Source organism: Grampus griseus (genome assembly GCF_964374135.1).
Source record: "Grampus griseus genome assembly, chromosome: 3".
Classification (NCBI taxonomy): domain Eukaryota; kingdom Metazoa; phylum Chordata; class Mammalia; order Artiodactyla; family Delphinidae; genus Grampus; species Grampus griseus.
This window is the reverse complement of record NC_139019.1, coordinates 165,608,516-165,631,262: the sequence shown is the minus strand read 5'-3', so window position 1 is coordinate 165,631,262 and position 22,747 is coordinate 165,608,516. Positions and strand designations below refer to the sequence as shown.

At 52.1% G+C, this 22,747-nt stretch overlaps 2 protein-coding genes across 3 annotated transcripts; both read right to left on the bottom strand.

The window, feature by feature from the left end:
• Window positions 1-9,346: 9,346 nt before the first annotated feature.
• Window positions 9,347-16,739, bottom strand: KEAP1 (kelch like ECH associated protein 1). 2 transcript variants are annotated; one of them, XM_082649845.1, is made up of 6 exons: window positions 16,628-16,739; window positions 14,271-14,956; window positions 12,173-12,858; window positions 10,683-10,888; window positions 10,228-10,404; window positions 9,347-10,070 (listed from the first exon to the last, which is right to left on the bottom strand). In XM_082649845.1, the coding sequence occupies exons 2-6, from the start codon at window positions 14,907-14,909 to the stop codon at window positions 9,904-9,906; spliced, it is 1,875 nt and encodes a 624-aa protein (XP_082505971.1). In that variant the 5' UTR covers window positions 14,910-14,956; window positions 16,628-16,739; the 3' UTR covers window positions 9,347-9,903. The 2 variants fall into 2 exon arrangements, with proteins under 2 accessions (XP_082505971.1, XP_082505972.1); XM_082649846.1 differs by lacking the exon at window positions 16,628-16,739 and having other exon boundaries at window positions 14,271-16,615.
• A 3,958-nt stretch (window positions 16,740-20,697) lies between these two features.
• S1PR5 (sphingosine-1-phosphate receptor 5) lies at window positions 20,698-21,939 on the bottom strand (the record flags this gene model as incomplete). Its single annotated transcript, XM_082651401.1, has 1 exon — window positions 20,698-21,939. The coding sequence occupies exon 1, from the start codon at window positions 21,898-21,900 to the stop codon at window positions 20,698-20,700; it is 1,203 nt and encodes a 400-aa protein (XP_082507527.1). The 5' UTR covers window positions 21,901-21,939.
• Between the last annotated feature and the right edge of the window lie 808 nt (window positions 21,940-22,747).

Genomic DNA, 22,747 nt, shown 5'->3' with positions numbered 1-22,747 from the left:
GGAGCAGGGGCCAGCCTGGACCCAGGGGGGCGGAGCAAAGCTGAAAAACTAGGTAGAAGTTTCCAGGGAATCTGAATTTTGCGCAAGAAGCAACGAGGAGACACAGTTGTTTTCCCGAGGGTGTTTCAAAGGGAAGCAGAGTCGGGGAAAGGGTGTTGGGCTGGGGGTCAGGAGGCGACAGTATCAATCCCAGCCTGCAGGGGGTTAGGTGGGCGGCTCTGGGTGAGCCTTCTCGCTCTGGGCCTCAGTTTTCCCAAGTGTAAAAGGGTAGGAGTGATGTCCCACATGCCTCCTGAGTTGGGACTTGGTGACAGTCTGAGAATGTGGGTCAAAGGATAGAGGTGGCATGTGACCGTCAGCTGGCTCTTTAAAATTCTCCTGTTGGGGAGTTCATCTTTCCTCGGGGAAAGGTGGCCAAGGGCAGAGAAGCCCTGTAATCTGAACAGGACAGGGGGCCCTGGGAAGGGGTGGAGTCAGTTCATTCTTTGAAGTTGACGTCAGCCACTTGCAAGCTACAGGGGTCTGGGGCAAACGGTTCCACCTCGCCCAGGCTTCAGAGGGCTCTGCCCTATGCTAAACTCATTACTCAGATTATTTTATCAACTTTCCAGCTGTTCTTGAGATAGGTACTATCATTTTGCAGATGAGGAAACTGAGGCTGAGAAGTGATCTCACAGTGTTGAGAAAATTCAGGGAAATAAGGCAGGGATCTCACTTCACCCCATGCCTGTTTGACAATGATAGCTGCCTGGTACTTTTATATTATTATCGCTATTTTAGTTCACATGCACAAAATTATGAGATGTGGGTAATATTTCTCCCTCTTTCTCAGCATCAAAATATATGGAAGTAAAATGAAAAGAAGACAGTTTTCTTTTTTCACCTATTGGCAAATAATGAAAAGATGGACCATCCAGGGGTGGGCAAAGCACTTTCATAGTTCGTTAGTGCTGGTAGAAATTAGCACATACAGCTCTCCAGGAGTCGTCTGACAATATTTATCAAAAGCATAACTGTGCATGCATTTTGACGCAGACGTTGCACTTTTAAAAATATTTATCCTAAAGAACCAGTTGGTGCTCACTTCGGCAGCACATATACTAAAATTGGAACCATACAGAGAAGATTAGCATGGCCCCTGCACAAGGATGACACGCAAATTCGTGAAGCGTTCCATATTTTTGCAAATCAAAACTACAGTGAGGTATCACCTCACACCAGTCAGAATGGCCATTATCAAAAAATCTACGAACAACACATGCTGGAAAGGGTGTGGAGAAAAGGGAACCCTTTTGCACTGTTGGTGAGAATGTAAATTGATACAGCCACTATGGACAACAGTATGGAGGTTCCTTAAAAAACTAAAAATAGAACTACCATATGACAAAGCAATCCCACTACTGGGCATATACCCTGAGAAAACCATAATTCAGAAGGACACATGTACCACAGTGTTCATTGCGGCACGATTTACAATAGCCAGGACATGGAAACAACCTAAATGTCCAGCGGGGCTTCCCTGGTGGCGCAGTGGTTAAGAATCCTCCTGCCAATGCAGGGGACACGGGTTCGAGCCCTGGCCCAGGAAGATCCCACATGACGCAGAGCAATGAAGGCCATGCACCACAACTACTGAGCCTGCGCTCTAGAGCCCGTGCACCACACCTACTGAAGCCCGCGGGCCTAGAACCCGTGCTCTGCAACAAGAGAAGCCACGACAATGAGAAGACCGCGCACCGCCACGAATAGTAGCCCCTGCCCAGAGCAACTAGAGAAAGCCCGCGCACAGCAACGAAGACCCAACACAGCCAAAAATAAAAACAAATGAATAAATTTATTTTAAAAATGTCCAGGGACTTCCCTGGTGGCCCAGGGGTTAAGAATCCGCCTGCCTATGCAGGGGACACGGGTTCGAGCCCTAGTCCAGTAAGATCCCACATGCCGTGGAGCAACTAAGCCTGTGTGCCACAACTACTGAGCTTGCGCACCACAACTACTGAAGCCCACATGCCTAGAGCCCGTGCTCCACAGCAAGAGAAGCCACTGCAATGAGAAGCCCGTGCACCACAACGGAGACCCAACACAGCCAAAAATCAATAAATAAATTAAATAATTTTTTTAAACGTCCAATGATAGATGAATAGATAAAGAAGATGTGGTATGTATATACAATGGAATATTACTCAGCCATAAAAAGGAACGAAATTGGGTCATTTGTAGAGATGTGGATGGACTTAGAGTCTGTCATACTGAGTGAAGTAAGCCAGAAAGAGAAAAATATCGTATTTTAACGCATATATGTGGCATCTAGAAAAAATGGTACAGATGAACCTATTTGTAGGGCAGGAATAGCGACGTAGACGTAGAGAACTGACATGTGGACACATTGGGGGAAGGGAAGGGTGGGACGAATTGGGAGATTAGGTTTGACATAAATACACTACCAGGAGTAAAATAGCTAGTAGGAACCTGCTGTATAGCACAGGGAGCTCAGCTTAGTGCTCTGTGATGACCTAGATGGATGGGATAGGGGTGGGGGTGGGGAGGGAGGTCCAAGAGGGAGGGGATATAGATATATATACAGCTGATTCGCTTCATTGTACAGCAGAAACTAACACAACATTGTAAAGCAATTTTACTCCAATAAAAAAGTTTGAAAAAAAAGAACCAGTTGGCTGAAAACCTAAAGTTGCAGGTACCAAATGCCCATTCTAGTGCTGGTCAGAATAGTGAAGAATTGTGAAGAACCCAGATGTCCAACACTAGGTAGTCATGAAATTATGCTTCCTGTATGGTGGAGTAATATGCACTTATTAAAAACAATGAGGTGGGACTTCCCTGGTGGCGCAGTGGTTAAGAATCTTCCTACCAATGCAGGGGACACAGGTTCGATCCCTGGCCCGGGAAGATCCCACATGCCGCAGAGCAACTAAGCCCATGCGCCACAACTACTGAGCCTGCGCTCTAGAGCCCGTGAGTCACAACTACTGAGCCCTTGTGCCACAACTACTGAAGCCTGCACGCCTAGAGCCCATGCTCCACAAGAAGAGAAGCCACCGCAATGAGAAGCCTGCGCACCGCAACGAAGAGTAGCCCCCACTCGCTGCAACTAGAGAAAGCCCCTGTGCAGCAACAAAGACCCAACACAGCCCAAAATAAATAGATAAAATAAATAATAATTTAAAAAAATAAAATATAATAAATATAAATAAATAAAAATAAAAACAATAAGGTGGGTCTGTATTTATTGAAATGACAAGATGTTCACAATGAGAAGAGCGGGCTTCAAAACGTTCTGCATGGGCTTCCCTGGTGGCACAGTGGTTAAGAATCCATCTGCCAATGCAAGGGACACGGGTTCAAGCCCTGGTCGGGGAAGATCCCACATGCCGCAGAGCAACTAAGTCTGTGTGCCACAAATACTGAGCCTGCGCTCTAGAGCCCACGAGCCACAACTACTGAAGCCCACGCGCCTAGAGCCCATGCTTCGCAACAAGCCCCTGCTCACAGCAACTAGAGAAAGCCCCTGCGCAGCAATGAAGACCCAAATGCAGCCAAAAATAAATAAATAAAAATAAAATTTTAAAAAATGTTCTGCTTTATACCATCCTACGTATCTGCATAGAAAAAGCAGCTTGTTCATCAAAATATTTACAGTCTCCAGTGAATGGATTAAAAGACACTGGTGTTTTCTGTTCTGTAGTCTTGGATGTTTTCTGAATTTTTGCAATGAACATGTATTACTTTCATAATCAAGGGGAAGTTGTTTCGTAATCAGAGGAAAGATATAGCCAGTATTTGTTATCTGGGAGCCACAGAAGCATAGTAGATAAGCACACAGACTCTGGATTCTGGTCGCGACTCTGCCAGTTAATGACTGAGTTTGAGCAGATTACTTACTCATGCTGTGCTTCAGTTTCCCTCGCTGTAAAATGCAAATAATAACAGCTCAGGTTTGCCAGGCGATTACCATGTGACAGGCACTGTTTTACATAAATTATTGCACTTAGCTCTCGTAACAGCCCTGCTAAGTAGGTACTGTTCTATAAAATGGGTCACAGGCGAGGAAGGAGGTAGGACTAGGCGTTCGAACCCCCGTGCACCGCCTAGAGTGGATCTGAGGAACTACAGCAGGCCGGAAGGTGCGCGGCGCGTAGCCTGGGAAGAAGGCGTGCCAAAGTCGCGCGGGAGATTTTCTTCCCCGAGCTACGATTGGCTGTCGTAGCTGTCATTAGCCAATAAAGCAGCCAATGAGAGGCGCGGCCGCTTCGCTTTTCTAACTAGATGACCGAGGGGGCCGAGGAGCTTGGACCGAGGCAGGTGCGACGAACCCTGAGGCAGGTGAGGGGACCTGGCGTCACTCCCTTCCTGAGAGAGACCCCAGCGCCGTTCCCATTTTCTTAGGGAGACCCTGGCGTCATCCCCCTTTCCTGAGAGTACCCTAGCGTCATTCCTGCCGTACTGAGGGGGACTCCAGCATCCTCTCGCCCTCCTGAAGTGAACCCTAGTAGCGTCTCTTCTTTCTGAGAGCGACGCCAGAGTCGTCCCCACTTCTTTAGGGAAGCCTGGGGTCAGGCCCCTTGCTGATGGGGCCCCAGCATTATCCTTCCTGAGGGAGACCGACCCTGGCGTCACCCCCTCTTCTTGAGGGGTCCCCTCCTATGTCATCCTTTCCGAAGGGGACCCCCAGGGTCATACTCCCCCCTTCCTCAAGGGTCCCCGTATTGCTCCTCCTTCCTGAGAAGGGGTCTGGCATTGTCCCCTCCCTTCCTGAGGGTTTGTCGTCATTGCCATCCCCACACCCTGAAAGGACCCATCACCGCCCTTCTCTCTGAGGGTAATCTCTTCCTCCCTTGCAATTCGAGAAGGACCCCGGCAAGGGCTTCGGTGGTCCCCGTACATGAGAAGTCCCAAAGCCCCCTCCTGCGCTTTCCTATCCCCAGCTGGGGAGAGGGAGAAGGCAAGACTCAAATCACCCTCAAAATGTTTGGGGGCGGGGGAGTGAAACTAGCTGATAAAGGAACTCACCATGTCACATGAGAAATTGTTTAAGGAACTGGGGCTGTTTCTCCTAAAACGGGAGCTGGAGGAAGGATCTAAAGCTGCCTTAAAATATTTATCAAGTGCTTCTCACAGCTCCTGACATCATCAGTAGGTACTTATTCAGCAACTGGATATATTCAGGCTGTTACCTGAAAGAGGGATTACTCTGTTCCATGACGTTCCAAGGTATCTGATGATAACAGGTAAAGAAAGGTCAAAAGGGCTTCTTGGGTTGAACTAAAATCGTAACAGGCTAAGTAGCTCTACTCTTGCACAGAGCTGCCGAAACCCACACCATTGGAGAAGCATCTGCATGACCTCACCAATTCCATGTAATCTCACAAATGTTTATCATACATCCATTGTGACCAAGAATTCATCTATTCAACGTTCAAATATGGGTGAGGCTCCTATTGTGTGCCAGTAAATAAAATGGTGAGCAAGACGAAGAATCGAAGAATAATTATGAATACAAGGCAAAAAATACATTGTTTATGATTTCTGCAAGCTACTTTTTCCTAGAGCACTTCTCAGGGTTTCTGGTTGTACATAAATAAAATACAAATAACTGTCCACTCCTCACCGCCCTTGACCATGGGCTACAGGAGGGCAGAAACCATGTCTTCTGCTCCCAGTTGTATCTACACAGGGTCTGGAATATGGTAGGCACTGAAATATTTGTTGTTCCCGCCTCATCTCTTCACTTGGTGAATCCTCAGAGGAACTGGGAGATGGTCAGAGACGGTGATATATGATCAGTAAGGGAAAGACATGGGCTAGAAACGAAAGAGAATCCACCTGCGATAGCTGAGACTTAAGAAAGAAACACCAACTCCTTGGCCAATGCTATTAATCTTTCCTGTGAGGGCAGGGGAAGGCAAAGAGGTAGCTGACGTCAGCATCGGGCTGCAGTTTCGAATTTCCCACAAATGTTGTCTAAATCAACTGAATAAATCCCAGGGGATCCTGGGATGTGTAGTCTGAAAAGTGTTCCTGGGTGTCCGGCTTACAATTGGGTGTAATAAAATCAAAGTTACAACGCTGAGGTGTGGATTTGGTGCTGGCGCTCACAGGAGGGAGAGTCCTTGTTTATTTATAAAAATACAATTTTCCCAGAAGTTTTGAAAAATGCTGATTTTTTAAAAAATAGGAACTGGGCTTCCTTGGTGGCGCAGTGGTTGAGAGGCCGCCTGCCGATGCAGGGGACGCGGGTTCATGCCCCGGTCTGGGAAGATCCCACGTGCCGCGGAGCGGCTGGGCCCGTGAGCCATGGCTGCTGAGCCTGCGCGTCCGGAGCCTGTGCTCCGCAACAGGAGAGGCCACAACAGTGAGAGGCCCGCGTACCGCAAAAAAAAAAAAAAAAAGGAACAAGCCAAAATCAGGGCATTCTACACTCTGGGGCTTCTCCAATCTTGCTCCTTTTCTTCCCTGGAAATAGTTCCGTTTTTTACCCAAAGGCCCACAAGAGGGTGCTGCACTCCTTTTAGGCCACACTTCCTGTATCAACCCTGAGGTCTTGGGGAGCTACAAAACCATCATAAAATGAGACAGGTGGGTTGGTGGAAGCACTTTTCACAGGTAATGAGATTTTTCACAGGTAATGAGAGCCAGTGAGGAATTTTAAGTAATGCAGGTATAGTGCTCTGAGGTAATAAAATGTTATCATTATCATTCTGACTTTGAAAACCTTAATAATTCAGATTAATGTTAGCATTTCAGGTTTCTAGTACTTATCTCGTTCCTAGTCAATAATAACTACATTTATTGCATTCTTACTGTGTGCCAGGTGCTAGATACTGTTACTATTCCCCACTTTACAGAGGAGGAAAATGAGGCCCAGAGAGGATTTGAACCTAGTAAGTGACAGATACGGGTCTCAAACCTACTGTTTTCTCTCTTCTTCTTTTAAATTTAATTTTCTTAAATTCTATCTTCTGCAATACTGTATATTCCCACTAACATTTATATTTTAAAACCAGGGTCCCTAGTGTTCTCCTTACTTGTTGCAAGTAATAAATACTTCCTTCGCCCAATTAAAAAACAAACAAACGCACCAGAATACACTCCCAAGGGAGAAGATAGTCCTTGAATTGAAGGTATGTTGTATTGCACAAAGCAAGATACTCTAGCACCCAGAACTACAGTGGCCTTCACAGAGCTGAAAGTTCTCTTAGACATTGTCCAGTTGATTAAGAGTGGGAAGTTACTTGCTCATCATCACTATAAGTTCATCCTTTCGCCTTCATCTTTGTTTTCTCTTTCTATACTGGAACTTCCCCTTAGCTTATAAACACGCTCTGTCTTCTGAATCTTAAAAGCAAAACCCCAAACCCTCCCTGAACCCTTCGTTCCTCTCTAGCTGTCATGCGTACTTTGCCTCTTCTCACCCAAATGTCTCAAAAGAGATATTCCTTCTTTCAGCATCCTTCAGTGTTATCTCCTCGGCAACAGTGCCTGTTCTAAGGAGGCATTCGATAAACACCTGCAGAATCTATTGCTTTACCCTCACAATTCTACCAAAATGGTTCTTAGTAAGCTTACCTTCCAATCGCCAAATCCAGTGAGCATTTGAAGGTCTCTTTCTGAACTGCTTTGTATTTAATAGTGTGATTCTTTTAAACTTTTTGTGCTCAAATTTTTCACCACTTGGCTTCTGTGACACTGTACATTTCTTAGTTTTTCTCGTAATTTTCTGCTGCTGTTGTGCTCCTATCGGGCCTTCTCTTACATCCCTCTACTCCTTAAATGTTGTTTCTCAGAATTTGCCTTTAACCCGTTATTCTTGTTCTACGCCAATGTCTCAAAATGTGGTCCCTGGACGAGCAGCTTCAGCATCAACTGGGAACTTGTTAGAAATGCAGTTTCTTGGCACCCACCTCGTGAATGAGAGACATCTAGAAAATTCAACATCCATTTATGATTTTTAAAAAGATGTAGCAAACTAGGTATAGGAGGGAGCTTCCTGAACTTGATAAAGTTTCCAGCAAAACTTAAGGCACAGATTACAGAAAATGTTTTGGCAAGTATCAGAATTAATGGTGGAACATTAGAAGCAGTCACCTTATAGTTAGAAGTAAGACAACTATGCCCACTATTACCATTACTAATCAAAATTGTATAGGATGTCTTAGCTAATGCTGTAAGACAAGGAAAAGAAATGAGTTGTAGAACTATTGGGAAGATGACATTACACTATCATTATTTGTAGATGGCTATCTGCTAAAAAAAAAAAAGATACTAGAAAGAAGCTGGCAGAAGACCAATACATCTATATCAACAACTTCCCCATAACAGAAATATCAATTTAAAAGGATCAGTGAGTAAAGATCTCATTGACAAGAGCAAGGCCTATAAAACTCCCATAAAACCTACTGCAAGCCCTTTGTGGAGAAATTATAAAGCTTTCCTGAAGGACAGCAAAGTCTTCACTAAATAGATGGATATACCAAGTTCATGAACAGAGAGACCTAATATAAAAATTGTTTTCTCCCCAACTGGATACTTTTTTTAATATATTATTATTTTTATTGATATTAGTATTTTTTAATAAATTTATTTATTTTTTCTGGCTGTGTTAGGTCTTCATTGCTGCGTGCGGGCTCTCTCTAGCTGCCACAAGCGGGGGCTACTCTTCATTGCAGTGTGCGGGCTCCTTATTGTGGTGGCTTCTCTTGTTGCTCCTGGCAGGGAAGGAATCAAATGTTTCCTCCAAGCTGTTTGGAAGAACCTGTGAAATCCCCAATAGTTGAGACCATACTTCATTCTTCTTTTCTCCACTCCCCCAGCACGAACAGAGCTGACTCGCAGAAAAGATCCAGGCCACGCACTCCGTTCACACATATAGTTCAGAAGGAACCAGGCTGTTGAACCCTTTGCCTGAAGAAAATTCTCAAGAACCCCTTTGTCCCAGACACCTAAATAAAATAAAAGGCTCGGTTTACATTACTGAAGTGTATAAAGATGACGGATGGACTTTCACGGAATTTGGAAGGCGTGCCGGGGATAGTCCTCCTTAAAATACAAACCGTTCGCGTGTGCAATTAACCTCAGGGAGCCCTAGGAGATGAGTCAAGGAGTTGGGTCACTGTCTGCAAAGCAGCTACAAGTGACAGACAAAGTGAGCCCTGTGTGGCTTGGCCATGGGGAGAAAGATAACCTACATAGCAAACTTCAATGGGCCGAGATAACAAACTGGTTTCAAATCCAAGCCCTAACTCGAAGACTTGAGTGCATTTCAGGAGAAGAGTCCTGTCCGTCCCACTGGCTCAAGACCTCCAGCTGAGAGCCCGGGTGGAAGACACTAGTTAGTTTGTTCTTTATTTTCAATGGAAAGTTACAGGGTTACTTATCAACAAAATGACTGTCCAGGGCAGTGATGCCCAATGGTTTCTATGTACAGGCCCATCCCCGGGGTCCACACCTCTGGAGGGGCCTCAGCCCCTGAGGCCTCAGTTGGCTCGTTCCCAGGCCTCCAAGAACCAATCACGAAGATGCAGGGAACAAAAACCAGCCTGTCCTCGGCACCTGCTTTCATCCCAAGGGGAGGTGGTGGCTGCTGGTGTGGGACCCAGGCCTGGTCTCGGGGTAGCAGGTGTAGGGGCCTCTCCCCGGGGGGCCTGCCCTTCCCGCACCCACCTCCCGGGCAGGCTCTCCTGGACATTCCTGGGACTACTCTGATGGGCTCACGGGTTCCCATTCTGGCCTTTTCTTTCGAGTTGTCATTTTAACACTGAGGCATCCCAGCCTCCCATCCTGGAGGACAAGCATTTGCTCTGTAGCCTTTTCTTTTGTCCCTGTTTTTGTACAAAGACGACAGTACTCTGGATTGGAACATTTTTTTGCCCAAGAAACAAAAGTGGCTCAACAGGTACAGTTCTGCTGGTCAATCTGCTTCCGGCAGGGTTCCATGGTGACAGCGACGCCAACTCCACTCCGGCCAGATGTCATGCAGGTCACCTCGCTCCAGGTGTCCGTGTCTGGGTCGTAACACTCCACGCTGTCCAAGAACGTGTGACCGTCGTAGCCTCCTGCAGGGAGAGCAGAAGGGATGGTTGCTCCCTCCAAGGGCGGGGGAAAAAGAGGAGAAGAAACCACAAGATGCCTTCCTGCCAGGACTGGAGCCTGCCCCTAAAAGATGGGGTTAGGTAGGCTTCTCCACCCAGGCCCCCACCACCAGGGCCTCACCGAGAACATAGATTCTTCCCTGGTGCACAGTAATTCCCAGAGCGCTTCGCCGATGCTTCATGGGGGCTACGAAAGTCCACGTTTCTGTCTCCACGTCGTAGCGTTCCACGCTGTTCAGCTGGTCCTGACCATCGTAGCCCCCCGCAGCATAGATGCAGTTGTGCAGGACGCAGACTCCTAAGTGGTACCACACAGAGAGGGTGACTCCGGGGCCTGGCCTTGCAGGCCTCAGCCACCACCTTCTTGGGTGGGGGGACCCTCCCCTCCCCCTTCTCCCCTCTCCCGAGTGACCCTTTAGAAACAAAGCCGGGAGAGAAGAGCATGGACTCTATCAGAATCTAGCTCTCCTGTGTGTGCCACGGGGTTTAAGGCTGAAACAGGAGGCCTGGCCGAGTTTCACGCCCAGGGGTGGGAAGGTGTTCCTCTTCTCTCCCCTCCCTGCAGCCCCTGCGCACCTGCCCCACTTCGGATGGTGTTCATGGGTGTGATCATTCGCCACTCGTTTCTCTCTGGGTAGTAACACTCGGCTGAGTTAAGGCGGTTCGTCCCGTCAAAGCCCCCGACCGCGTAGAGTAGACGGTTGAGGACAGCCACTCCCACCCCGATCCTTCGTGTCAGCATTGGGGCCACCAAGTGCCACTCATCCCGCTCTGGCTCATACCTGCAACGACGTAACAACAATGACAGCAGCAACCACAGCTGACCTGGAACACTAACCCCCACTGATATTCTGCTATGTCTTTAGGCACTTGAACTCTTTAATTCTCACAAGGATTCCCCAAAACACAAGTTATCAGTAGATCCATTTTCCAGATGAGGAAACTGAGGTTCACAGCCACCATCTGCTCAAGGTCACATGCACATCTGTTGGACCCCAATGGCTCCATCATACCACTGCCTGTGTTGAGTGTTATGTGTATTATCTCACCAAAGCCCCACACAGCCTAGTGGGGAAAGGAGTCCTCGCTATTGTCCCCCACCTCACAGATGACAAGACAGAGGCAGAGAGGTGAGATGGCATACTCAGGGTCACCCAGGAAGTGGCAGACCTGGGGTTTGATCCAGCTCTCTTGGACACCAGAACCCCAGTCCGAACAACTAGGCTACCCCCTGGCATGGTTCTTCTCAAAGTATGATGCTCAACGACGGAGTAACCATATGTCCCAGTTGGCCCAGGCACTTCCAGTTCAGGCCTGTGCTCCTGGAATAATTCATAGGGCCCCTTTTCTTCTCGAAAGTGGCCTGTTGAGGGCGATGCATCATCTCATCATCCTATTCACAGACCGTGTACATTAGAAGCCTCTGGGGTGTTTGTTTAAAATTCCTACTCCCCAGCCTCACTCCAAACCCACCAATGCCAGATCTCCAGCATCCCCTGTCGTGGGCCGGGGAGTTTGTTTTAACAAGTTCCAGGTGAGAACTGTATTCTGGCTCACACCTCTGGAAAACAAGAAGGCAGAGGACGAGGCTATAGGAGAGTCAAAAGCCCAAAATACTTGGCCTCTAAACACAGGGTCACCATGCACAGTTGTGCAGACTGTGTACTGCACAAGGGCACCACATCTGAGGGGGGACCTACCACGTAGCAGGCCTCATACATATGTTTATTACAACAATTTGTGGACAGATGGCAGTGAGGTGTCACGTTTTAACAAAATTAGCATATTACAACAATTTCAAACTGATGGAACTTTTTCCAAAGCTGCATAAAGTTGCTGTGTGCATTTGTGGTGGCCCTGTAAACAGTTGCCAGGCCCAGACCCAGCATCCAAGGTCACGACCATAAATCTCCCAGGAGTTTAGCTTCACCTTGAGGCTTCCACTCCCTGAAGGCAAGGCACAGAGAAAAGCACTCAAGAACAGGGGGAACCCCCAGATCCCAATGGCTTGGGACCCGTCAGCAGTGGAACCCTTGGAGCCCACCCCTCCAGACGCCGCCACTCACCTCTCCACACTGTTGTGGTGGATACAGCCATGGGAGCCGCCGACAGCATAGATGTGCCCATCGATGACCCCAACCCCGATTCGGTTTCGAGGTACGCTCATGGAGGCGCAGGGCGACCACTGGTTGGTCATGGGGTTGTAGCAGTCCAGGGCGCTGGAGTCGGTGTTGCCATCGGGGGAGTTGTTCCGACCACCCACGGCATACAGCAGCCCACCTACCACACAGCCCGCCAGCCCGCTCCTTGGCACCTGCAGGTCCGCCAACCGGAGCCAGGTGCCATCGCTGGGGTTGTAGGCCTCCAAGTAGCTGAGTGACTGGCGGAAGTAACCGCCGGCCGTGTAGATGAGCCGGCCCACCTTGGGCGCCCGGCAGGGCATCACCTGTGTGGGCTTGTGCAGGGTGAGCTCCTGGAAGATCTTCACCAGGTAGTCCTTGCAGCGGGAGTCCGACTGCAGGATCTCACACTTCTGCAGCTGCATCTGCAGGAAGTGGGGGGTGAGCGAGTGGCAGCGCACAGCCCGCAGCAGCGCCTGCACGTAGAAGCGCCGCTGCTCGCAGTCGTACTTGACCCAGTTGATACAGGCGTGGAAGACCTCAGACTCGCAGCGCACGTTCAGATCGTCCCGGCTGATGAGGGTCACCAGCTGGCAGTGGGACAGGTTGAAGAACTCCTCTTGCTTGGCCACCTGCAGAGGGCATTTGTGTGACGGGCTGACTTCCATGTCTCTCTCCACCTCCCCACCCCCCCAGCCCGCCCTTCAACAGTGCTATGACCTTGGACAAGTCACTCAACCTGCCTCTGACGACCTCAGCTTCCTCAGGTGTGAAATGGGGATGTGAATAGTATGAACCTCACAGTGTGTGAGGATCAAATGAGTTACATTACGTGAGCCAAGCGTGTAGTACACAAGTACTCAGGTAAATGGGCAAGGACACGATGTACCGTGTACATTTTTGTATGATTTTGTATTTGAACGTTACCCTTTTCTTTTAAGGAAATTACTTTTCAAAATAGCAGACAGACTACAAAGGCAATAGCAATAGAATATTCTAGAAAGAAAAAAAAGTTCAGGCTCGAAGAAAACAGCCTGAGTTGCAATTTCGGCCTACTACTTTCTGTGTGACTTTGGGCAAAGATCTGAAACATTCCAGGTCTTGGTTTTCTTCCTCTATAAAAAGGGGATTAAATTAGTAGCTATCTCATAGCAGGGCTACTCCTGGGGTAAATATTTCTTGCCAGGCACTGGTCTATATAAATAATTTCAGTCACCCCACATAAGCGGGTTCCCAATTTTCTGGTACCCCCAAGCCCATGCAATCCCTTGAAACCAATGCTGTGCAGGTCAGTGGGAGAGCCTTGCGCTTGGACCACCTTCCTGGAAGCCACAGGCCTTAGGACTAATGCCAGAGCTTCTTGGAGCATCTGGACAACCCCCAAGGTGGTAGAGAAGAAGAGGAGTGGGGATCAGGGTAGTGTCCACCGCAGCTGGTCCCAGCCACTGGAGGATGACTTTGAAAACTTCCAAGAAGGCACTCCAAAGCATACCTCCTCTCAGGAGAGCTGGGAAGATTCAGTGACTTAAAGGATGAAAATCACTTAGAACAGGGGCTGGCCCACAGCAAGTGCTAAACAAGCACTTATTTTCTCTATTCACAACTTCCTCCACTTAAAAACGAAAACGAAACAAAGAATAGTGCAAGGACAACACTCCGTGGACCAAAGAAAACATGTGTAAGGGTCATACTTGCAGTCAACAGCACGCCATGGGTGTTCAATAAATAATGGCGGACTGACTGAAAGGTCAGGCCCTGCTCAGCACACCAGGATGGAACTGACAACATATTCACTGCACCCTATCCCCACCTTTGACCCCAGAGAGACCAGGGGGCCCAGAAACCCGTGAAGGCCTCACTTTCCTCGCTGTTTCCCAGAGTTGCCCCAGATATGTAGACTAGGAAACCAGAACCCCATATTTCTCCAGCTCCTTGCCTTGACCCTTCACATCTTAAGGGGAGACAGTGATGACCACCTGTCTGTTCCCTGGTCCTTCTGATGCTGCTCCCAAGCCCTGGCTCCACGTCCCCTCCCCTTGCTCACCTCCCCAAAGTGCATGTAGATGTACTCTCGGGCACGCTGGTGCAGCTCAGTACAGCCGATCTGCTCGGCGAAGTTGGCGATGCCAATGGCGTTGCTGGGATCCAGCTGCTGCACCAGGAAGTCGCTGCAGGCACGGACCACGCTGTCAATCTGGTACATGACGGCACCGTTCATGACGTGGAGCACACACTTCTCACCCATGGAGATGGAGGCCGTGTAGGCGAACTCAATGAGGCGCTCCATGACCTTGGGGTGGATGCCCTCAATGGACACCACCTCCATGCCCTGCTCCCGCAGCCCATTGGTGAACATGGCCTTGAAGACGGGGCTGGATGAGGCCAGCACCACCTTGTGGGCCATGAACTGGGCGGCTGGTGCGTCCTGGTACTTGACCTGCAGCGTGACATCACACAGCTGCTGGCTGAGCCGCAGTTCGTTCATGATGCCGAAGGCCTGCTTGGTGTGATCCTCCAGGGTGTAGCTAAAGGTGCGGTTGCCGTGCTGGGAGGGCGTCACCTCGGCCTTGCACTCGGTGGAGGCGTACATCACCGTGTCCCCTGCCCCCTCAGGGCGCTGTGACCTCAGGGGTAGGAATTGGGTGTGGGCCCCAGCCCCACTAGGCCCGGGTTCCAGCTGCATGGGGTTCCAGGTGACAAGGGACAACACCACCACTGGCACTCAGGGGCCTGGAGGAGGGAGAGCACAGGGCTGGGGGGAGGGCCTGGGGCCAGGCCTTCTTTTCTAAGATAAAGTAACTCCTAGCCCAGTTTTCCTTCCTAAGCACAGGTGAAGCAGTGTGCATTTGCACTCCCTAACTGCCCCATGGCCTCACCAGCCCGAGGGTCCAGCCTAAATCATAGATCAGATGGTGTCCCTCCCCTGCTCAGAATCCCCCTACAACTCCGTGGCATGAAGAATAAAACCAAATTCTTCAATGGCTTGCAAAGCCCTTCACAGTCAGCTCCTGTCCACCTCTTCCCTTTGCTCATTCTGTTCCAGCTCTCTGGTGGCCCCTCCCTTCCTAGGACATGTCCAACTCATTCCTTCATTCACCTCACCAACATTTATTGAGCACCTACTGTATGCCAGGCACTGTTCTAGGCACCGGGGACACAGCAGTGACCAAGACAGAAATGCACTGTGCCCCGCTGGTGCTGACACTGGGGAGGGAAGGGCCATAAGTAAAATAAGCAAGACTGGAGCAGAAACTGGGGTTATAAAGAAAATGACAACAGCATTGGGACAGTGTCATATGAGGGCAGTTTTTTTTAAATCAGGTAGTCCAGGCCTCTGTTGGAGCTGAGACCAGAAGGGTGAACGTATGAAGAAGCTGGGGGTGGGAGTTAGTTTTCCAGGCAGAGGGAACAGCAAGTGCAAAGGCTCAGAGGCAGAATGATGAGAGACAATCTAGAGAATCAGGGAGGAGTGTAATGAGAGAGACTGACTAATGAAGGGAGGCTTTCGGTGAACCCTGTGGAGTCTGGAGGGCCAGGGCATGAGTTATGTTTTGAAAAGTCCTGTGGGGAGTGGCGTGGGGGGGGGGGTCTGCAAGAGGCTCCCTGGGTTCTTCATCTTATCTTTCTCTGGGCTCGACTCAGAGTCACCTCCTCCCTGTTTTATTTCCATCACAGCACTTGTCAAGAATGGAAAGGAGCTCCTTTGCTTGCTTGTTGAAGGATGGCCTGTTCCTCTGGCCCTGAGCCCCAGGCTTCAGAGAGCAGGTAGACCTGTGTAGGTCAGGGTTATGCCCATCCTCTCATGTGCCTCCCCTGCATCCTGCCTGGGGCCTGGCACCCCGCAGAGGTCAGTAAGCTGTGGCTGGCTGACTGCCCACTCCACTGTCCCTGCCAGAGCACCCTCCTCCACCGGGCCCTGGATGCCGCTTGGCCGCCTCTCCCCAGCCGAGACCCAGGCCTGCCTCTTGGTCTTTGGCCAATAGATCAACGGTGCCCCCTGGGCACCGGGCACTTCCCCCCAAGAAGCGGTAAGTGGGGGACTGCGCATGTCCCGCCTGAGCCGCCAAGGCCTGGAGAAGGGAGGAAGTGACCCCGCCGCGGCCTCTCCACTGCCATCCCCAGGGCGCAAACCAAGCCCCCCAACTCCCCGGGGTCCCCGGGCCTCCGTCCGAGCGGCGCTCCCTGGGCCTCTCGCTCGGCTTGCGTCGCTCCCGGGCCACCCCGCGAGTCGCGCCGTCCAACAAAAGGATAGGACTCGAGCCGCGCCCTCCTGGCCCTCCGCGGAGCCGCGGGAACCCCGAGACCGGTCCCGCATCTCCCGGTTCTCTGGCCCCCGGGCACGGCCGCAGGGCGCTCACGGCCCGTGGCGCCCTCAGCCCGGGCGCTGGCCGCCCCACTCACCCCGCCATGGCCGCGCTCGGGCTCCGCCTCCGTCGCCCAGGCCCGGACGCCTCCATCGCAGTGCGCAGGGGGGAGGCGCAGAACGCGCGCAGGTCACCATGACTAAGCAGAGCCGGGCGCCGGCCGTGTCAGAATAAAAGTCCCCGCGGCCCCAGGCCTCCCGCGGCAGGGCCGCTCCCCTCACCCGCCCACGCTAGCTGTCGCCCTGTTGCGCAGCCCCAGCGCGGCGACCACAGCGCCGGTCATTGCGGCGGGGCCAAGGACCGCAGCGCACCCAGCCGCGTGGTCGGAGCCGCGGAGAATGAGCCCCAGGTTCGAGGCCCAGCGCTTCTCCGCACCAGGGATCAGTGGACACCCCACCCCGCCGCTGCCGCCGCCGGCGCGCTCACCTGCGTCTCTGCGTAGCCTCCGCTGCTCTCGAGGAGGGGTGGGGATGCCAGGGGCGCGGCGGTGGCTCCGGGTACGGTGGTGCCACCCGCGCACCGAGCTTCCGGGAAGCCCGAGGGGCCGTGGCCCGGTCGGGCGAGACTCCAGCCTAACCTTCACTGTCAGGGTCCCGCGGGAGCTTCCGCCGTCTGGGGGGCCTCGGCTTTGGGGCGGCGGGGCCTGCGGGATTGCGGCCGTCGAATGGGGGACAGCCTCGGGACGCCCAGGAAGGAGGCAGGGAGAGGGCGCAGCGGGGAAGGAGTCGCGATTCCCCGCCCTTCCCGCAGGTGCCCAGCGCCCATGAGCGAGGAATGGGGCGTCGGGCGAGGGCGCATGGCCAAGCCCACCCGGCCCGTCCCTCCTTCGCAGCCCCTTCCATCCGCCGGGTTTCGTCGTGTCAGCGCAGGTCTGCTCTCCACGACCTGTTCTCCCTTTAACTCCACACAGTGCAGGCCTCACATTAAGGCGGCCGCAGGATCCAGCCAGAATTGTCTACCTACTTGGATTTGCATTGTCTTTATTTTTTATCTCCAGTCTGGAGGCGCGTGGAGCTCGCGGGCGGGCATTCGAACAACTGCTTTGCCACTCTCTAGCTCTGTGCTGGTGGGCCCATAATTTAACCTCTCCATGCTTCAGTTTCCTCCCTGTAAAATGTTAATACCTGCTAGGTTATCGGGAGAACTAAAGGAGAACGCTAGGGCCCAATAAATATGGATTGTTATTTTTCATGGCAAGTGATACTGATTTGCCATTTATGCTGTTTGTGATATAAAGTTAGTTTTTAAGTAAATGTATTTAAGTTTTTTTTAAAAGAGTCCATCTATATGAAACACTAGGCTGAACAGATGTTGGTCTAAGAAAGGATTCCACCCGCTTCCGGGGTGAACCTGGAAGATTCAGCCTCCCTGCTCAGGGTCTGGGATTAATCCGGTGTCCGAGGCTGGAGTGGGGTTCCTCCCTGCTCCTCCCATTCCAGTTGCGTGAAGCTGCAGTTCTGGGTAGCTCCAGAGGGGCCGCAATAGCATAGCCGGCAAATACTGTACAGGGAGTGACTGAGACTGTGAGGAAACCCGCACCCTCCTCCACAGGCCGAAAGAAACCTCCAGTATCTCAAAATAACATCTACAAGACCTGTGACCCAGCAGTGCCACATGTAGAAATTTATCCAAGGTACACTGGCACGGGTGCAGGAGGATGTATGTACACAGATGTTTATTGCCACACTGTGTATAAAGGCAAGGTGTTGGACTCAACACGTGTCCCTCCCTAGGGCCCTGGTATAAGTGGTGGTATGTCTATGCTGTGAAATACCATGCAGCCAGTGAAAAGAAGCAAGACATGTTTACTTCGATTTTTTTTAATGTGGAAAAAAAGAAAAAAGTACTATGGACTGAATTGTGCCCCCCCATCATCATATTTTGAAGCCCTAACCCCCAAGGTGATGGTATTTGGAGATGGGGATTTAGGAAGGTAATTAGGTTTAGATGAGGACTTGAGGGTGGGGCCCTCGTGATGGCATGAGTGCCCTTATCAGAGGAGACACCAGAGAGCTTGCTTCTCTTTCTCCACCATGTGAGGACACAGCAGAAGGCAGCTGTCTACAAGCCAGGAAGAGAGCACTCACCAGAACCCAACCATGCTGACACCTTGATCTTGGACTTCCAGCCTCCAGAACTGTGAGAAATAAATTTTGGCTGTTTAAGCCACCTAGACTATGGTATTTGTTATGGCAGCCAGAGCCAATTAACACAGTACAAAATCTAGATGTGCAACAATTTCCAAGATATACTATTAAGTGATCAAAGCAAGGTGGAGAGCAGTGCTAACGTGTAAAACGAGAGAGGTGTATTTACCTTTCAGCTCATTTATCCACAGAATAGCTCTGGAAGTTTCCCAATAGTGTATGCATCCAGGAGGGGGAACTGGTGCTTTTTGAATTTTGTAAGATGTGAACAAGTGAATAACTCGTCTGCCATCACACTATCACACAACTGAACAATGGGGTGGGGTGTCTCAGGTTGCCCCGGAAGATAACAGGAGCCTGGGGATAGGGGAACCAGGCCAGGTGGGAGATTGGGTCCAGTTCTCGAAGTGCCCTGGGAGGCGACCCCAGGTTTGAGTGTGTTTGTGTTCCAGGAAGTAGGTTGTTTCCCCGTGCGTACGGTCTGCAGGGGTCAGCCCCCGCTCCACGCCCCAAAACACACCGCGATCTTTACTTACGGCTGCCTGCAGTTCCGATGTTTCCCGGCAGGTGGCGTGCCGCAATCTGAGCCCGAAGCCCCCAATCCTTTCCCCACACCCACCCCACCCCTCTCCCGCCAGCCCCTCCGCACAGAGGTTAGGAATACGCCTGGGGACACTTGGGGGCCAGCGACAGCTGGCAGACGCGGCCTCCGCTCCTGGAGCCTTTTATGGGCACAAACGGGGCCCTAGGATCGCCCCTGGACGAAAATGTAGACCCTTGAAGGAGGGAGTGTCTGCTTGGCCTTAACAGACCCCTCCAGAGGGACCAGACATCAAGCCTGCGCCTCCTCGGACCTTGGAGCCTGGACCACCTGGTCTTGTATCCTGGCTCAGACACTGGGACAAGGTACTTTGTTCTTGGAGTTTCCTCATCTGTCAAATGGGGGTGAGGAAACCTACCTTGAAAGGTTGCGGTAAGGGTGAGAAAAAGGCCTGTCCTGGGCCTAGCACTATGGGGCGACTATCCAGGCACAATAAACTGTAATCACTTTTATTATTCGATTGTATTTTTATTCTTTATGAAGGATCTGACACCACATTCAAAGAAATCTTGTTTCAGATAGGAATTGGCTGAGTCTCCTAGAGTAAAATTTTAGGGTGCCCTGTCTTTGGTGTCTCCTCTCGAGTGAAGAGCTGTCCTTGACTCCTTTCTCCCCCACACCCAGTTTCCTCCGGAATTCTGTCCAATACCTCCCAAATCCATGGAGAATCCACACGGTCTGATTCCTTCTCATCACTCCCCTAGGCCAGTGCAGTCACCATCACCTTGTTCTCCTAGCTTCACCCTCCACAGAGACCAGAGGCATCTGTAAACACGTGAGCCAGATTAAGTCCCTCCTCTGCCTAGAACGCTCCATGAACCCACTTCACTCAGAGCAAAAGAAAGTCCTCCCCTGGGCTCATAAGTCCCTGCCCCATCTGTCCCATTATTCCCCTGCCTTTGTTTCCTCCCACTCTCCCTCTCCATCCTCCGCTCCAGCCACATTGACATATGTGCTTTTCAGAGAACACACAGGCATATTCTAGGCTCAGGGCCTTTGCAGCCCCACCCTGAAATGATCTTCCTTCAGAAGTTCCCGGGACCGTCCATCTCACGTCACACGTTACCACCTCTGCAGAGAGGCATCCCCTGACCACCATCGCATCACTGTATTGTCACTGGAATTATCTCCATACCTCTTCATTCCGTTGTCTATGTCCGCCACCAGAACATCCATCCCACAAGGGAAGGGATTTTTGTCTGTTTTGTTCATTGCTGTGGGGTTTAGCGGCAATAAAATACATTCTCCTGCGTCTTTTCTGCCTCCACCATCTTCAGCTGCTTTTCCTATAAATTCCTTAATTTAGCAAGAAAGTCTGCGAAAGAGCTCTTAGGGAGGCCAGTGGCGGACCAAAGGGCGTCAGTCTGCGGCTGGAGGGGGTACCAGGGTCCAGGCGGCTGTGAGCGCGCCAGGGTTGCCTGTCGAGCCGCTGGTGTCCAGCCTGTCCCGCTGGGGTGACGAGCGCTCGGAGTGGCTGGAGCTGCCATCCAGGCCAGGAGGCAGCCAGCGCTGCAGGCCGCCCGAAGCCCCAGGGGGGCTCCCCGACGGCTGGGAGGCACCCGGGCCTAGGTTGCACCAGCGGCGGCCGCAGCAGAGAAGGCGCAGGAGCGCTTGGCGCATGTCGCGGTTGGTGAACGTGTAGATGATGGGGTTCAGAAGCGAGTTGGCCATGGCCAGGCCCAGGAAGGGGTCCGCCTGCAGGAGCACAGGGCAGGCGCGCGCCGGGCACGCCACGTCCAGCAAGAGCAGCAGGAAGAGTGGTCCCCAACAAGCCACGAAGGCCAGGAGCACCACGCTGAGCGTGCGCAACAGAGCCAACGAGCGCGGCGTGTGGCGTGCGCGGGTCGAGGCGCCCTCGCCAGTCCCGGGGTGGGCCCCCAGGCGCCGCGCTTTGGAGCGCACTTGGCAGTAGATCCGCGCGTAGAGTGCGCAGATGGCAGCCAGGATGCCAACAAAGGCGAGCACGCAGAAGAGCACGTAGGCCTTAGCATAGAGCGGCAGGACCGTGGAGCAGGCGTCCAGATGGCCGAGACAATTCCAGCCGAGCGCGGGCAGTAGCCCGAGGAGCAGCGACACGCCCCAGGCCGCGGCCGCCAGCGCCAGCGTGCGCCCCCGACGAGCTGCGGGAGCGGGTCCGGGTCCCCGGCGCTCCATGGTGAGGAGGCGCTCGAGCGCGATGGCCAAGAGGCTCAGCACGGACGCGGCGAGCGCCACGAAGACGCCACCCTCACGAGCGAACCAGAGCGCGGGCGACAGGCGCAGCGTGAGAGGCCCCGACAACAGGATGTTGGCTGCATAGGCGGCGCCCGCCAACAGGTCGGACAGCGTGAGGCTACCCAGGAGCAGGAACATGGGCGCATGGAAGCGCGGGTGGCGTCCGAGCACGATCAGCACGGCCAAGTTCTCGAGTACGATGAGCGCGCACACGGCCAGGCACACGACGGCGTCGGCGCGCAGCCCCGCGCCGGGCTGGTAGCGCGCACCGCGGAGCTTCCCGGTGTAGTTGTAGTGCAGGACGATGACCTCGCTCACTGGCGCTGGCCGCAGCAGCCCCGGCTCCATGGGCTGCCCGCCCCAAGACTGCAGAGAGGTTGGGTGCAATGTCAGGCCTGGCGCGCACCATCCCCGCGGCCTGCGGAGGCGGGCACGGGCGGGGCCTCACCTGCGAAGGGGGCCCTAACCCCCTACTCCCTACCCCACACGCACTACGGGGCCCAGAGGGAGTTTGGGATGGCAGGGGGGTGTCCATGGAGACAGGCCGACACAAAGACACACAAATGACATCACAAGGGGACAGGGTAACACAAGTCCCACAGGAAAGGTACACTAATAATTCACACACAAGCAGGGATGTCCAGAGGCATATTAATCATAAACAGACAGCAATAGCCACACAGAGAAAGGGACACACAAATACAGTGACACGCCGACAAGGACATGTGCACAGATAGTCACAAACTAGGGCAAAATGCCCAGTTACACCCCATCAGGGAAACACGAATGCCCATTCACACACGGACAGAGAGACACAGGCAAAGAGGTACAAATTCCGCCACACGCAGACGGGATCTTCTGCCTAGTCTCACAGGCCACAATTTCACAAACTCCACCCACACCCAGCCTGGAACCCAGAGCCCCACAATCTTCACACCTCGCTGCACACAGGGCTTTTTTCTGCGAACCCCCCTTCATCCGCCACAAAACCCCAGGGAGAAAGCTGAGCCGATCCACGCATTTTGCAGCGACAGAGCCTGAGGGCAGCAGACAGGATCCACATCTCACAGACTCTTGCAGAAGGGCATATATGTCATTAAAGTATAATAATACCTCCCACCTGTGACTGCATGCTATCATCCCCTCGTCCCCAATTTACAGACGAGGACGCTGACGCTCAAAGTACCCTGCATAG